The 17,453-nt window shown below is 50.1% G+C and overlaps 1 protein-coding gene across 6 annotated transcripts in view; it reads left to right on the top strand.

Annotated features, from left to right (window-relative positions):
• Positions 1-246: 246 nt before the first annotated feature.
• PLEKHA6 (pleckstrin homology domain containing A6) overlaps positions 247-17,453 on the top strand; it is a 161,790-nt gene continuing 144,583 nt past the window's right edge. For 4 of the 6 annotated variants that reach the window (XM_021677204.2, XM_021677199.2, XM_021677197.2 and 1 more), the window contains exons 1-3: positions 247-356; positions 6,890-6,966; positions 11,097-11,154. In XM_021677204.2, coding sequence (XP_021532879.2) covers positions 274-356; positions 6,890-6,966; positions 11,097-11,154 — 218 coding nt within the window. In that variant the 5' untranslated portion in view covers positions 247-273. The remainder of the gene's footprint in view (positions 357-6,889; positions 6,967-11,096; positions 11,155-17,453) is intronic. The other 2 variants (XM_021677209.2, XM_021677208.2) reach the window with 1 other exon arrangement.

Genomic DNA, 17,453 nt, shown 5'->3' with positions numbered 1-17,453 from the left:
CGAGGAGGAGGAGGCAGGTGGTGTCTGGGGCTCCCGGCCGGCCGGGGTTAAGCGCTTGCCCGCTCCCTGCCGCCCGGCTTGCGGCCAGCGCGTCTTCAGTGGGAGGCCAGCCACTGCCAGGGACCCGGGAGCGACGCCGCCAGCCCGGCCGGACCCCCTCCCCCATCACGGCCTCTAGGAGTGCGCGGCGAGTGGGGGTTCCCAGGTACCAAGCCCCTTGCCCAGCAGGCGCCTGGGGGCACAGAGAGCGAGAGGGGCTGCGGGGACACCGAGATGGCCGATGAGATTGACTGGCTGGACCTGCCCGGCCGGTGGGCCTACGGAGTTGACCGCGGTGGGAGAATCTTCTTCATCAAGTATGTTGGTCTCGCTCTTCTTTTTATTTCATTTTTTTTTCTTTTAAGTTGTCCAACTTGAAAAGTGGCAGGGCTGGGGGCAGGCTGGAGAAGGTGGGTGAAGCGGTGGCTGGAACAGCGGGCATGACTAATAAGTTTATCACCATGCCTGTTTGAATGTGTCTCCCGCCTTTTCCTCAATGGGTCAAAGTCCAGCAAAGGCTTGGAAAGGCAGGGCAGGGCAGGGGAGGCGCTGCCCTTTCTCCCTCTCCCGTGGTCACATGCGAGGCCTCCAGGAGAATGACTAGACCGATGCCCAGCCTGGAGTTTTTTCAGCTCCTTCCCTGAAAGGACTGGAGGTAGGTCTTTTATTTCCCCCCAGTCTTTCCTACGGGAAGACTTGGGGTAAGTGACAACATACCAGGAGATCCTGCCTCTACCACTCAGTTCCTGGCAACCCTCACCCCAGACTCAGCTTGCCCAGGATAGCAGTTCCTCTCCGGTCCTGCTTCTTTATGGGGCTGTGGTCAAGAGGGAGGGGGAAGATGCCCACTACGTGTTTAGCATTCTTGAGAGAGAGCGCCTTTGCTCCTCTCAGTCATATATTAGCACTGTTATATTAATTTCATAAACCAAAATGGCTCTGGCATAATCTCATTATAACAAAGTGGCCCTGCTGGCTTTCTTGGCTCGCTTCTACTGTAGTCATCTTTTGCCAGGATAGACATCTCCCAGAAATATAGCAAGTCCAGAAGCACAGCGTCTTGGACTGTTACCCACACTTGACGAGCTTTTCCTTCCTCAAGATAGCCGCTCACAAAACATCAGAGCTGGAAGGAATCTTAGACGCAACCCCTTCATTTGTCAGATGGGGAACCGAGGTCCAGGGAGATTGAAAGTACCGGTCTAAGAGAAAAGCAGTTGTTATCAGAGCTCAGACTCAGCCTAGCATCTGCTGACTGAGTGCACTGCTTCCTTGTGTTCCAAACTGCCTTTGCAGGGGCTCAGGGAGGCAGTGGTTTCTCCTTGGTGTTTCTAAGTTGTCACATTTGCTTTAGGCCTTTCTTCTGTAATTATCGCCACCATGATCATAATTGATGTTGTAATTATATTATCTTAGAAATTAACTCCACTAAAGTTCTCGATCCTAAGTCAGATTCTTAAATAACAGAATTTCTGCAATATTAAAACTGCAGTGGCTTGAGACATTAAGAGTTTACAAGAATCACACAAGAAACTTATTTAAAAGGTGGATTCCTGAGCCCTACCTCAGGAGATTCCTATTCAGAGGATCTAGGGGAGGGCCTTAGAATGTGAATTTCCACGAGCCCCTCAGGTATACTGAGGAAGTGGTTCATTCTCTTGTTTCTTCCCAATCTCTTACTTACCATCCAGCTTCTTTTCCTCTTTCATTCTACAAACATCTATTGGGCATCCACTATTTGCTGCAGTGCTTGGCACTGGAGATAAAAAACACCCTTTACTTTAAGGTAACAGGGAGAAAACATAAATCAATACTTAGGAAATAATATGGTATTTATTCTTAATCTTGAGGCATTTTCATGATGCTATGAGAAGGAAAGAATTAATGGTCTCCAGGGAGTTCAGCGAGGGCTTCCTGGAAGAGGAAGCATTTGAGTTGATTCTGGAGGAGAGACAAGAGTGAAAGAAGCCTTGGAAGTAGAGGCCTGGGGAAAGAAAGACACCAATAAGTGCTGGGGCACAGGTAACCTAGAGCACTTGGAGCGGTTCGGTGGAGATGGAGTGGAGCTCCTGGGGTACTGTAGAAGACCAGGCAGAAAAAGTAGGAAGAGGCAGCTTGAGAGAGCCCTTATGTGCTGGGCTAAGGGGTCTGGACTCCATCCTGTAGGCGATGGGAAGCCAAAGGAGATTTCAAACCTGGGCTTGCCATCCTCAGAGCTGCGTTTAGAGCCATCTGTCTGGCAGCTGCATGGGCGATGATTTGAGGGCCGAGCGAGAGGCAGGAGGAGAAACTTGAGGTATGGAAAGCAGTTAGGAAACAATTGCAGAAGTCCAGGAGACAGCTGATGGGGCCCGAGTTAACGTGAGATGCGAAGGGGAGGGAGAGATGGGAGAAATCTTCAGGAACCAAATCAGGAGTGTTCATCTAATGCTCAAATTCTGGGGAGGGGAGACAAACAGAGGAATCAAAGCTAAAGCTTAGAATTTCTAGCTTGAGTTTGACAGAGATCAGGAGTATGGTGAGAGGAGCACATTTAGGGGGAGTAGAGGTTTAACGCGGAAACGCTGAAGATGAGGTCCCCGGGGGGGCATCTGGATATACAGGATGAAGTTTGAAGAGAGAGGCCTGGGCTGGGAAGGAGTCATCCTGTGGCGGTAGAACCACCCAGAAGAGTGTAAGGGAAAAGACAGGAGGATCTCCAGGCAGAAGAGCGGCCAGGGTGGAAAGTAAGACCGAGGGGTGGCAGAGGTGAGTGGCACCAGGACCAGGGGTGGAATGCTGCCCGAGGCAAGGAACAGGGATGCTAAGAAGAACAAAAGGAAGGAATTCAGCAGTACTGGACGCAGCAGGAAGGCCAAAGGCTAAAAACATCTGCTGGATTTAGGAGTGAGGGAGGCCTTTAATGACGTTTAGGAAAGTGGTTTCAGGAGAGGGCTGAGAACAGAAACCAGATTGCAGTGGATTGGCGAATGAAAGGCCAGGAAGTGGGGAAAGCTAGGAGGGACTAGTGTCCAGTGTTCGGTCAGGAGTAAGGAGTGGGAGACAGGAAGTTGCCAGATGACATGGCATTGAGAGGGAGGCAGAGTGTTGAGACTATGGAAGACATGGACGGGGGACGAGGGGAAAGGGATGGGCCACATAAAGGGAGAGGAGGTAAAGACGCAAGGCTGGGATGCTCAGTAGATGGAGGTTCGATGAAAGGCAGAGGGGGAATAACCCAGGCAGAGAGATTAGCCTTAAAGGGGAGAGAGGGCTACCTCTTCTCTAGTGGAAGACGGGTATTAAAGGATGGGTGAGAATCTAGGTAAGTTTTGGGGGTGAGGTGATTGGGTGTGTTGGGAAAGCTCCCACCTAGTCTTTTCTATTTTTTCTTCAATTAAGAGATGAGATCCTCCGTGCGGGAAAGGGGCTGGGCAGCAGAGGCGGGCCTGGATCTTGAGGTTAGCAGGAAAACCCTGGAGCTCTCTGCAGGGGGCGACTGACCGGGGACCTTGAAGAAGATTCTAGGTGGTGCTCAGGGCTCAGCTAAGCTGGGAGACTGGATTTGCAGTGACCCCAGTTCTCCCAGGCAGTTTCCCCATCAGCTCAGTGCTGGAGTAGAGACAGCCTGTGACTGCATTGTCCCAGGTGGGGGGCAAACAAGGGGAGCAAGATGGTGCAAGGACAAGGGGAAGAGGAAGCTGAGGGTTGTGGTGGGATGTCAAGGGTGGGATGGTGTTGCCCGTGATATCCAGTGGGGTAGAGATACATGGGAAGCCTGAGGGGGCCAACAGTGTGTGAGGAGGGGAGAGTCAGGGGCTGGAAGGTCTCAGGAGAGATGTAAAGGAGGCGAGGGCACTGGCTGACTTTCTCCCCAGATCCTTCCTTTTTTTTTTTTCCAGGAACACGTGCACTTTATTGAACGCCATTGTAGAAAAGTGTGTGAGGATAAAGGGCTGATACAGGACTCGGCTCGGGGGCAGGGCGAGGAATGGAAGCTGGGGCACGTGGGAAACAGGTCACAGGCAGGGCCCCTGGCCTGGATGATTCCTCTCGATCTATTGATAGACTTGCAAGATCAGTATGGGGATGATGATCAGCAGAATGGTCATAATGATGCCCGAAATCAGGGCCCAGACGTTCAGGCACATGGCAGTGGAGGCATCGGCCTGGGCCCCGGTCGGTTCGCCAACCATCTTCCTGTCCCTAGACTTCACAGAGTAGGCGAACGCTATGAAGCCCAGGCAGCAGGAGTTCATGAAGAGGGTGTTGAACACGGAGGTCTCGCTGCGGGTGCGGGTCACGGTGCATGTTGGGGGAGCAGGGTTGTGGGGCGCCCCCAGCACATCCACCTCGTGCTCCTCCTTCAGCATCTCGTAGTTGCGGGGACGGTCGGTGTTGGCGGGAGTGAAGCAGGTTTGGACAGTGTGGTTCATAGTGTCCAGGGAAGACCAGCCGTGGTCGGGTTGCTGGGATGGTTCTCAGTGGGCCCTCCCTTTCCCCACTAGTTTCGATTTCTCAGCTGTTTCCTTTTCCTGGCATTTGTCCCACCCTTCCTTTTTATTGGCTTCCTCTTCCACTGCCTCCCAGGACCAAAGCCAAGACCAGAGACCTAGTGTTTAGAGTCTTCTTCAATGGTGCCAAAGCTCAGAGGTCACTAGAGCAGTGACTTTGTTTTTTTCACTGCTTATCAGAGGAGTAGGTTAGCTGGACGATCTCTTCCTGTAGCAGGTGTCCAACCTTAGGGAAAATCAGTGGAGTCAATAGAAAAAGAAGCCTATGTTCACACCAACACTAGTACACAAATGTTCATAGTAGCTTTATGGGTAATGGCCCCGAACTGAAAACAACCCGTTAAGTTCAGCAACAGGTGAATGGATGAACACACTGTGGTGTTTCCTACAATGGAATACTATTCAGCAATCAAACGGAATGAAGGATGACCACATGGCACACATGGAAAAAAGCATGAAAGTCAGGGTGCTGTGGTTTACAGTGTAATCCAAGTGCTTTGGGAGGCCGAGGCAGGAGGATCACTTGAGATCAGGAGTTTGCCACCAACCTGGGCAACATAGCAAAACCTTGTCTCTACAAAAGAATAGCCAGAGGCCAGGTGAGGTGGCTCACACCTGTAATCCTAGCACTTTGGGAGGCTGAGGCAGGTGGATCACTAGAGGTCAGAAGTTCGAGACTAGCCTGGGCAACATGGTGAAACCCCATCTCTACTAAAAATATAAGAGAAATTAGCCAGGTGTCATGGTGCATGCCTGTAATTCTAGCTACCCAGGAGGCTGAGGTGGGAGGATTGCTTGAACCTGGGAGGCAGAGGTTGCTGTGAGCCAAGATCGCACCACTGCACACTCCAGCTTGGGTGACAGAGCGAGACACCGTATCAAAAAAAAAAAAAAAAAAGCCAGACGGGGTGGTGTTTGCCTATAGTCCTAGTTACCCAGGGGGCTGAGGAGGGAGGACTGCTTGAGCCCAGAAGTTTGAGGCTGCAAATGAGCTATGACATGACTGTGCCACTGCACTCCAGCCTGGATGGCAAAGTGAGACTCTGTCTCAAAAAAAAAAAATTCAGGCAGTCTAGTTTGTATGATTCTATTTATATGAAACTCTAGAAAATGCAACTAATCTATAGTAACAGAAAACAAATCAGTTGTTGTTGGGGAGAGGCGTGAGGACAGAAAGAGCTGGGGGTGGGGGTTAGGAAGGAGAAATTGCAAAGGGCCACAGAGAAAGTTTGGGAATTCATTATCTTGATTTTGGTGTCAGAGTCACAAGTGTATAGATAAGTCAAAACTATTACATTGTAAACTGTATAGGGAGTTTATTCAATATCTCACTTTAATAAAAATTTAGTGGAGTCTTTTTTTTTAATTTTTATTTTTTAGTGGAGTCTTTCTTAGTGGAGTTTATTCTACTTCCCTTATACCTTAAAGACATCGAGCAGAGTCTTGTCCTGGGCTCCAAGACCCCATCCTAAAGCCTGGGTGATCCAGGTGATCTGAGAGTCCCTTCCTCCACATACCGAGGTAGCCAAGACAGTCAGGTGCTTCTTGCTGGGCCACATCTGGCTCTGGAAAAGTCTGTGTCACTTGGTCGGTGGGGATTGAAAAATGATGGCTTCATCTGCCATCGAATCTAGAGCTCAGAGGGTCTTTGTTGCTGGGGAGTCTACCTTGCTGGGTGTATCAGAAAGAGTTTTGTCGGGGACAGTTCTAGGTCCGAATCCTGTCTTCATCACTTACTGGTTTTGACTTTGGGCAAATTTCTTAACTTCTCTGAACCTCAGATTCATAATCTGTCAAATTAAATTCCTAGTGTAAGAGAATGTTGTGAATGAAAAATACATAGCATTGTTGGCACACAAGGACTATGGGTTCATGCAGCCTCTTCCTTTTCTTATCCATTAGAGAAGCTGTCAGTGAAGGGCCTTCCTTGTTCTTCCCACCTGACTTTAGCAATCATCTCTAACGTTGCCTCTGCAGTGAAGCCTTCATGCTTCCCCTTCCTTAACCTCATGCCAGGCAGCACTCCTTTCTCTGTGATGGTACCACACTTTCTACGCATAGCTACAATAGGGATTCTAGTGCCTATCATACTGTATTGCAGCTATCTTTTTCTGCATCAGTTTCCCAGTGGGCTGTAGATTCTTTGAGGTTAGGGATTAGGTATTATTCATCTTAGGATCCTCAGAATGTACTCAGTAAATGATACTCTGTGAATGTGAACGAATGAACGGCTTTGTGGACGCTCCCATCTCGTGTGTCTGGGATCGGATAGTCAGTGTGAATGTCAGTTTGGAGATGAGTGTCCCAGCCCGAAAAGCCTCCTTGTAGCTGACACTTTCTTATTGATCTTTCTGTAGTGATGAGGAAAAGTCAACCAGCTGGGTGCACCCTGGAACAAAGTCACCCATCCAGAGTGGACATCCCTCCTGCCCAGGTAAGGAGCCGGTCTGTCCCTGCCTTTGCAATTGAGGAGGATGCAGTAGCCTGAGGTGGCAGCCGGAATCCTGTGCCCCAACTTTGCTTCTGACTTTTTCCTTTCTCCATGGGTGGACTCAGCTTAGCATTTGGACTGCCATCTGGGGGAGATTGCAGCTGGTTGGAGCTCCCATCAGGGGCTCTCCAAGCTTCCACCTCCACAATTAGTATCTGGGACAGAACTTGAGGACAGAGATTTTACTCCTCTTTCATCCCTCTGCCCCGTCAGAAAATCCCCTGTCTCAAGGGCTCTTGAACTGGCAGAAGCCAGTCCCCAGTGCTGCACTCTGTAACTTTATGTCATGACAGAAGTGTTCTCTATCTGCTCTGCCCAATACAATTTCCATAAGCCACATGTGGCAATGAACTGAAATGTTACAAGCATCACTGAGGGCCTGGATTTTTGTGTGTTTTTTTTTGAGACAGATTCTCACTCTGTCGCATAGGCTGGAGTGCAGTGGCATGATCTCAGCTCACTGCAACCTCTGCCTCCTGCGTCCAAGAGATTCTCGTGCCTCAGCTTACCAAATAGCTGGGATTACAGGTTTGCGCCACCACGCCCAGCTAATTTTTTTATTTTTAGTAGGGATGGGGTTTTGCCATGTTGGCCAGGCTGGTCTCAAACTCCTGACCTCAGGTGATCCACCCACCTTGGCTTCCCAAAGTGCTGGGATTACAGGTGTGAGGCACTGCGTGCAGCTGCAGTTTTAATCCTAATTAATTTAAATGTAAATGGACCCATGTAGCTAGTGGGAGCACCTTCCCGCTGGGAGAAACATGACAGGGGACAAGGCTGACATTAATTGCTGATTATGGAGAAAACATCACTGCTAGCCCTCAGGGCTAGTGGGAAAGGTGGGACACAAACAGGTCAGCAATAAAGGAACAACCAAAGAAAAAGACTTCGGTTTCAGCTGCTGAGGTGGAGACATCCAGAGTCACAAGGCCCGGGTGTTTTAAGTGGACAGCTGTTCACCCTCCTCATGACGCCACCACAGGCCAGTAAGAGGGGGTGTGAGTGACAGTGTGGGGAGATCTGCCACCCCTCTTGCCTTCCAGCCCTTCAATGGACTGGACACCGGGTGCCTGGTTCCAGGGCCTTCATCACTCATGGGCACAGCTGGCACTGCTAGACACACAGGATGAAGCCTTTGAGTTGTTCAGGGTCCTTTTCTTTTTAGCTTCTGAGCTGGGATCATTGCGTTTTTAAAGCTGGAAGAGACTTCAGGGATCATCGAGTTCAACTCTTCATTTTATGGTAGAAAAATTGAAGAGCAGAAAGGAAGTACCTGGCTCAAGGCCACTTGGCTAATAAGCAAAGTGGTGTCATGGTTAAAGGCATACATTTTGGAGGCAGAGAGATCTGAGCTCAGTCTTGGCTCTGTTTCTATCAGTGTGGTCTTGCGCAAGGGGTTTAATCCTTCCTGGACTTAGCTTCTTCATCTATGTGATGGGGAGAGGATCACGAACCTCAAAAGAGTAGTAGCAAGGATTACACCCGAGAGCTGGCTCCCAGAATGGAGGTGGCTGCTGCTGTTATTGTCACCATCGTGCTTCCAGCTCGCGTGGTCTCCTGACTCTAAGGCAAGGGCTGTTTTCTTCTACCAGGTTGACAGTGGTGTCAGCTTCAGTGTTTCGGCTGTTTACAGGTTGCGACCATCCCCCTCGTTACCATCCTAGGTAGGAGTGGAAGATGAAGCCAGGCCTGTGGGCCAATGCTTTCACTTTTGGCTGCAGCCAACCGGTTGTCTGAGGCTGGGGAGGGGTTAAGATGCCCCCAGAGCTTGCCGGGAGGGCAGCTGCCTCAGCGGGCACTCCGCCTGGATGAGAATATAAGCACTCTTGGTGTTGCCCAGGCAGAGAGGGCAGTGTGGAGGGAAGTTGCTAGAAAAAGGCAGGAGACACAATCCACACTGGCCTCTTTCCCAGGCACATCACAGTGGCAGAGTTATTTATGATTCTGACCCAATGGGGATCCCTCTACTTGGGGAGGATGCCAACCCACGCCCTCCTGAATGGCAGCGTCCTCCCACAGAGACAGAGGGGAACAAGTAGCATTTATGCAGCGGCACAGAGGGAAGAGTGTGGGCTTTGGAGGCAGCACAGCAGCACTCACGTCCCGGCCCAGACACTTCCTGTGTGACCTGGAGCCAGTCGATGAACCTGTCTGGGCCTCCGTTTCCTCATCTGTGAGAATGTTTCGAAGGACACCTATTGATTAATGTTGCTATGCAGATTAAATGCACTAGCAGAGGTAAAGTGCGTAGCTTAGAGGAAGGAAGCACTCACTAAGTGGTAGCTGGTGTGATAGGTGGGCCAAGTCCTGGCAGGAGCTGGGCTCGCTGGCTACCCTGTTTTGCTGAGACAGCAGCATCACCATCAGCAACAACTGTGGAAATATAGACCCTTGATAAATACAAGTGAACAAAATGAATGATTAGAAGCTGGACCTGCCACTCTGCAGAACCCAGGAGCTGCTCCCCAGCTGCTGGTGCCTCAAGGCAGCTGCTAACACGGCAGGGGCCAGTCAGACCAGCAGTGAATAGCTATGCTTTGTAAGACTTCATACACAAGGCAGGTGTGTGGACTAACCACAAAGGTGGCAGTCACTGTGCATCAAGGGAATCCCCACCTATTTTCCAATATGTCGGCCAGGGACTTACACTTCCCAAAGGAGTGATCTCAGCCAGCTCTCTGACTGTCCCTGCCTCTGACAGTGGACTCCCTTGGGTCTCTCCAAAGGTTCCTCCTCCTCCTCGGCCATGGGGTGAAGGAATCCTGTTTGCTGGGGAGGCGGGACACTGCCCAGGGTGGCTGTTTTGGGAGAGCGAGCGGGATGCGATGGTGCCTGTAAGGTTTGTTCTTGCCAAGTTTCAAAAGGAAGAAACTGAGGCCAACACAAGAAGATCCAATATGAAGGAATTTATTCAGGCTCCCGGGCAAGGTTCTGCAGTCCAACAGGAGGGGCCAGAGAAGTCGCACAGACTCCTCTCAGACGTGGGTTTTTATAGGGAGTGAAGGAGCTTGATTGGTTGTGGGAGAGCAGGACTACTATTGGATAAGGTTACAAGCCTTTGTTTGCATACAGGACTTGGCTGCTATTGGTTAGAATTACTCAGCTGCTATTGGCTAGAAAGACTTGGCTGCTATTGGCTAGAAAGACTTGGCTACTATTGGCTAGAATCACAAGACTCCGTTTGCATACTGGGTTCTTTAAGGGAAAGTCAGGCTGTGCGAGAAGGGGAAAAGGGAACAACCCGAGCATGTCCGAGCTTTTGGAAAAAAGAGTGGGGGGTGGGGGGGATGTGCGTCTGAGCTCTCGGCGAGGCAACCAGCCTTACAGTGCCTACGAGTGATCTTTGGAGATGGAGGTGCTATGCCACCGGTGGGGACTGCCTGGGTGCCTCCTGGCCTCTGTCAACCTCCTTGTTCACACTGAGATTCTATGATTCTCCTCTGAGCACTTCCATGGATATTTTTTTTTTCAGAGACACTGTTAGAGATTTTAAAAATGGCAAATCTCTTCATTTTCCTGAGGCTGATTTCCCAGGTCCTTGGGGTCCTGTCCAGAAGCAGCAGAGCCTGTTGGTCATAACACTGGCCTGGGATTTGGAGACTTGAGGCTTACTCAGATCTTGGGTGTTAACGATCTGTGATGAGTTTCTGGGTCAAGTGACCTGCCCTTCTGGTTGGAGGTTCCTGAGGACACTTCCAGAGGAACCATCTGTGTGTTCACTGTGGTATCTAGGGGCTGCCACAGGCCCTAGCACACAGTAGATGCTCAGTAAAGATTTGCTGAATGAATGAGTGCCTCCTGCCAGACAACGATTCATTTGGTCACTTCACCGCTCCTTTACAGAGGACATCCCATCCACTCCCATGTCTCTCATTACTTGCTGGGAATTTCAGTGCTAGAAATAATGGACAAAAAAGGATGCAATGATTGGTTTGAACTTGGCTGGCTTATCTTTGGATTTTCCTGACTGTCCAGGCGTCCATCCCTTCTAAGTGCATGTTGGGTTTGTGGGGAGAGAGGAAGAGAGGTTGATCCCAGGGTATCTCATTTCTGGTGATTTTGCTTCCTCACAGGTTTGCCCAAGGGCTGGGAAGTGGATTCCACCAGGGAAGGAGCTGTGTATTTCATCAAGTGAGTAAGATGCAGCTTCCTTTCTGATGTCACCGCTGGTTCTGCTTTTGCCCTTGTCGGGAGGAGAGACGGTTCAAGTGTCCAGTTTTTCACTGAAGGCACTGCTGGGTCTGTGATTGGCTAGGAAGTGCCAGTTCTCTTCTGAGAGCTGAGATAGAGATGAGAACATATGTATCTGTGTGTCTGGGCAGTAACCAATGTCAGTCCTGGGTGGGGTGGGGGGGGGGAGCGGGGGCTGGGCTGTACTGGTGGGAAGGAGATGGCTCAACAAAGTAGAGGAAAGAGGCTGTTCCAGACACACAGGCGGAGGTTCGGAGGCAGGAGATGGAGCTGACGCGGAGGCAGTGGGAAGGGAAGGTGTCCGTGGGGTGTACGAAGGAGGACATCAGCCGGTTGCTCTAGTGAGTGGGGGCATCTGCGATTCTAGGGGTGGTTTTTGTGGGTGAGAGTGCTCTGTTTTACTCCTAGGGGTTGGTTAGTCCCCTCTGTGGGCTAGGGAGCCCTTATTTCCTGCCGTGGCTAAAGGTGTGCCTTAGGAAGTGGCCCTGGACTTAACCTTGGACGCAGAGACACAGCTCTTTAGGCTGGAGCGGTCCATGAGCTACTCAGTGACACTCATTTCTCTTTGCCTTGGCCTGGGTCTCTCCATCTCCCAGCCAGGCTGGGAGCTGGTTTCATTTGCATGGGTGAGGCTCAGCGTGCCCAGGCCTGTGGGCCTCATCCTCTGGTCTGGCCTCAGATTCTTGCAGGGATGGTGAAGCGCTTCTGCCCAGCCGGCTGGGGCAATGGCACCACCAGAGGGAGCCCGTCTAGCCAGGGGAGGGAGGACCCTCGTCTCATCCCCTTTCCCTCCCTCTCTGCTTTGAAATCCTCATCCATCTATACCGGGGGGGTTACCTTTCCATCCCCCCACCGCCAAGATCTGCCAGCACTTAATCTGTCACCATCTACCACCTACGTCAGCTTAGCTGCCAACCTATTCTTTTTCTTTTCTTTTCTTAGACCAGGTCTCGATCTGTCACCCAGGCTGGAGTGCAGTGGTGTGATCTCAGTTCACTGCAGTTTCCACCCCCTGGGTTCAAGTGATTCTCGTGCCTCAGCCTCCTGAGTAGCTGGGACTAGAGGTGCCCACCACACCTGGCTAATTTTTGCGGTTTTAGTCGAGGTGGGGTTTTGCCATGTTGGCCAGGGCGGTCTTGAACTCCTGGCCTCCAGGGATCCACCTGCCTTGGCCTCCCAAAGCGTTGGGATTACAGGCGTGAGCCACCGCGCCCGGCTTAACCATATTCTTAAAGCAAAAACGAAGTTTTCTTTCTTTTCTTCTTTTTTTTTCTCCTCCTCCTCCTCCTCCTTTTCTTCCTTTTAAAGTATCTGTTCTGGAAATTGTTCTAATATCACATGGCTGTTATAGACTGAGCTTTTCCTAAGTTTGGACCCAAATGCTTCTTGCTTCAGTTAAGAATTGTGAATTGTTTCTTCTTTTCTCTCTCTTGCAGGTATCACCTTCATATTCCTTTTTGTACATGGCTCTAGAGATTGTTCATTAAACACCTTCACGTGTATTATGGCATCTCACCAGTCCCTAGAAACGCACCTGTCCACGTCTCTGACCTCGTGTCCCTCGACCAGCCGGCTGCGCTGCCATCTTTCCTTCCCTCCATCATGTCAAACCCATCCCCACCCCGGAGCCTTGGCACCTGCTGTTCCCCCTGTTTGGGAGCACTCTCCTCCTATTTCCACACTCCTGGCTCCGACTTCTTGATTAGGCCAAGTGTCACCTCCTCAGAGAGGCCGTGCCCGACTGCTCCACCCCGTTCCCCCACCCCTCCACATTCTTACTCTCACTTTTCTTTACAGCACCCGGCACTACCTGAAACATGTTTGTTTATGTATCTGTTTGCTTATGTATTGCTGGTCCCCGGCTGCTGCACAAGCCCTGGGAGCAGATTCTGGCTATTGTGTTTTCCACTCCCTCCTAGAACCTTTCTGGCATGATAGGAACCCAGTATTTCCTGAAATGAATGCATGTGTAAAAAACATTGAGGGATAAACAACAGAGGCATACTTGTTTTCTGCTTCAGCTACCAGCACAGAACTTTCTTCTGAGCTCCCCCAATTCAATGTGTCCAGACTTGGAGCCATCGCTTCTTGGTTTCGTCTTTTCTAGAAATTCTACCAATGCAGAACCCTCAGAGAGACCCTCACTGTTTCTTCGCTCATGCCTCCCCGTAGGTCCTGTTAATTCTCCTCCCAAATATCTCTCACCCCACCTGCTTCCCATCATCCCCATGGCCATGGACTCTCACTTGCATTATTGTAGAAGCTTCTCGACTGATCTTCCTGCCTCCAGGCCATAATGCTGCAAGAGTGCTTTTTTCTAGAATTCAGATTTGGTCATATTAAAAACTTTGCATGTTTCCCATCTCTTACAGGATAACATCTAAATTCCTTATCTGGGCACGTAAAGGGCGTCATAGTCTCACTCCTGGCCCCCTTCCCAGCCTCACCTCCCACAGTCCCCAGCTGGCTCTTCAGCCTTCTCCTCTAGCCATATCAAATTGCTTGTGGTTCCCTCAACATTCGCCTCCCTTCCATGCATCCGGGCCTTTGCAGGTGCCAATTTCTCCTTACATGGCTCGTGCCCACCTGAGACACATGTTCTTCCTTCAAGCCCTGCCCATGACATCACCTCTGCAGGGCTCTGTCTGTGTATTGTAGTTAATCGCTGACACTTGTGTAATTTTCCACTAGATCAGTAACTCTCCAACTGGAGCATGTATCACAGTCACCGGAGGGTTTGTCGGAGCACAGATGGCTGGGCCCTACCCCTAGCGTTTCTGATTCGGAGGGTCTTGAACTTGCATTTCCAACACATTCTCGGGTTATGCCGCTGCGGCTGCTCTGGGGCCCATACTTTGAGAACCAGTAGTCCAGACTGAAAACTCATCAAGGGCAGGTGCAACATGAGGAGGCTGTAAAGTCCAGAGACATAGGCAATATTGTTTAGTTATCAACCAGCCATGTGTTCTGTGTTCACATACATTTCCAGACCTGATGGCCTTTCTGTATATCTCAGCAGCAGCCGCCCCTCTAGGAACTAAGTGCTTTAACATTGACTCCTCACCACGCCTTTATGAGGAGGTCCTATCATCCCTGTTTTAGCAAATAATGGGAAAACTGGGACTTATTATTCCGTGTCGCAAGGCCTGTATTAGTAGAAAGCAAGCAGGGAGGCAGCCTCACGTGTGCCTGATTTCGCAGGCTGCGCTCTCAGCATGATGGCACGGCTGCCTCCCAGCATCCTCGGCACCTTGCTTGGACAAAGGAGGTGCTCACTGAGTTCTTACTGAATGAGTGAGTGAATGAATGAACGGCTGGCTCACTGTTCGTTCCTGTGCTCCCAGTTCCTATGAAAGCTTATGACATTTGGTTGGTGGGTGAGTTACAAACCCAAACGATTCCAGAAATGGATTCCAAGTAATAATTAAATCCAGACAACTTGGGGAGCTACTTTGTTTCTTTTAGTATGGACGAGGCAAATTTCTTTTCTTTTTTTTTTTTTTTGAAAGAAAAAAAGAATGAAGAAGAGGAAGAAAAAGGAAGAGAAAGAGAGAGAGAGAATGGGAGTATTGCTTTCTTGCCCAGGCTAGAATGCAATTGAATAATGGGTATTGAAAACCACTTTTATACCAATAATTATACTTAATGATGTAGACAGGAAGGAATAAGGGAAGAAAATAACAAACAAGCAGCTAACCAATATTTCATTTAAACCTATGAAATGCTATGCGATTACTGAGGAGTGATTTACTTCCAATTATGTAGTCACTTTTGGAATAGGTGTGAGGTGGTAATGTATGTTTTGTGTATTTGAAGTAGAGAGTTCTATATATGTTTATTAAGTTTACTTGTTCCGGATCTGAGTTCAAGTCCTGGATGTCCTTGTTAATTTTCTGTCTCGTTGATCTATAGAATCGTTAGCTCTTCTTGTTGCATTGATCCTTTTACCATTATGTAATGTCCTTCTTTGCCTCTTTTGATCTTTGTTGCTTTAAAGTCTACTTTATCAGAGGCGAGAGTTGCATCTCCTGCTTTTTGTTTATTTGTTTATTTTTACTCTCTGTTTGGTTGGTAAATCTTCCTCCTTCTCTTTGTTTTGAGTCTTTGTGTATTGTTGCATGTGAGATGGGTCTGGATGCAGCATACCGATGGGTTTTAGCTTTTTATCCAATTTGAATATATATAAGTTTAATACTGCCATTTGATGCTAGCTGGCTGTTTTGCCCATTAGTTGGTGTACATTTTTTATTGTGTTAATGCTCTTTGCTTTTTGATATATTTTTGGAAAGGCTGATATTGGTTGTTCCTTTATATGTGTAGTGCTTCTTTCAGAAGCTCTTGTAAAGCAGGCCTGGTGGTGGTGAAGTCTCTAAGTACTTGTTTGTTCGCAAAAGATTTAATTTTTCCTTCACTCATAAAGCTTAATTTGGCTGGATAGGAAATTCTGGGTTGAAAGTTCTTTTCTTTAAGGATATTAAATATTGGTCCCCACTCTTTTCTGGCTTGCAGGGTTTCTGCTGAGAGATCTGCTGTAAGTCTGATAGGTTTTCCTTTATGGGTAACCTGAACTTTCTCTCTGGCGAGGCAAATTTCAATGAGCAAATATTGACCTCTGCCCGGGAGCAGACAAGTATGTTAATTTCGTGTCAACAAGCTCTTTCTTTCAGGGTATTTAGGAAGTGACCCTCCTGGTATCAACAACAGACGTGTTGCTCAAGTGCGCCTGAGGTTCTGAAGGTGTCATTTACTGGGAAGAGTGGTGGGAGGAGGAGGGAACAAGTGAAGGGTAGCACGAGGGAGGAAACGCATCTCCAGCCTGCATGCACTTACCGTAGAACTCCACAAGAGGGCTCCAGAGCACAAGGATGGCCCCACAAGGCCTTTCAGGGGTTTGCTCGCAGAGTGTCTCAGGTTGATGGCGCCTTCTCGGAGGTGACAGGGCCCCTTTCCCATCCCCTGCCACATCCCAGCCATAGTGGGTCTGGTAGCTGTCTTTCTGATGCTTGAAGATCTAGCTATGTAACACCCATTCCGGCCCAACAGGAAGTCTTCCCCGCCCCCTTGTCTCCTTCCCCCGTTCCCGTTGAAGCCGCCAGCGGTGAAACTTGCCAGTTTTGTCCCCGGGGGTGCCTCTCCCCTTCTCCAAGGTTGGCAGGGAGGGAGACGTGGCAGGACGCTTCCTGAGAGCCACGCCCCTGATAACCCTCTTCCCAAGCCGGGCCCTGGCGGCTCCTCCACCGAGGGAACCCCACCCAGCCGTCTGTCTTGTTCTGTTCTGAACGCTTCCTCCAGGAAGGTGCGAGAACGTGCAGGCAGGCAGTCCACCCACAGCCCTGGCGCGCCCACGGGCTGCTCGGCGCTCCTTGAGGGGCTGCGGGGAGGCAGAGATCAGAACCCAGGGCTCTGCGCCAGGTGCTCCAGGCTGGACGGCGAGGCCCCCGTGAGTCCTCTAAGGCTGCGCTGGGTCTCTGGGAGTCATCACCACAGACCCTAACCCGAACTGCGAGACCCCGGAGGAGGAGGCGCCCTGGGAGGGGCGGTGGAGCCACCAAGAGCTGTTCTGTTGTCTTCAGAAGACAGACTGGACGAGTCCAGGAGTCCTGGGAAAGCAGTTCGGTTATGGTGACCCGACTAGCCCTGCCCTTATAAAGTCAGGTAACACCCCAGAACGGTAAAGAAGGAGGCTGCCGAAGAGAAAAGGCAGTGAATGTGCTGGGTTTCAAAGAAGCCCATTTGCAGGTGGGGAAAACAGAGGCTCAATAGTCAAGTAACTTGTTCAAAGTCACTGAGTTACTCAGGGATGGAGCTGGGCTTCCAAGTTACACAGATCATCAAAGATAGTTTATCATTAGCCAGGCATGGTGACTCACACCTGTAGTCCCAGCTACTCAGTAGGCCGAGGCAGGAGGATTGCTTGAACCTGGGAGATGGAGACCAGTCGGTCAACATAGCAACACTCTGTCTCTACAACAGATAAAAAATTTAGCTGTATATGGTGGTGTGCACCTGTAGTACCAGCTACTTGGGAGGCTGAGGAGGGAGGATCACTAAAGTCCAGGTAGAGGTGGAGGCTGCACTGAGCTAGTTCTTCCACGGAGCTCCCTTTGCTGCCCCCCGCCCCCAGTCCGTATGCTCTGCAAAGGAGAGAGACCCATGGGGATGCAGTTGCACTGAATAGGGAGTGAGCCAGTCAAGTTGGTGGCCACCAAGGCTGTATGGTAGGGAGTGGGGATGGCACC

This window comes from Aotus nancymaae, unplaced genomic scaffold (genome assembly GCF_030222135.1).
Source record: "Aotus nancymaae isolate 86718 unplaced genomic scaffold, 86718_ANA_hifiasm-v0.15.2.pri h1tg000039l, whole genome shotgun sequence".
In the NCBI taxonomy this organism is placed as follows: domain Eukaryota; kingdom Metazoa; phylum Chordata; class Mammalia; order Primates; family Aotidae; genus Aotus; species Aotus nancymaae.
This window is presented reverse-complemented; position numbering and strand designations above follow the sequence as displayed.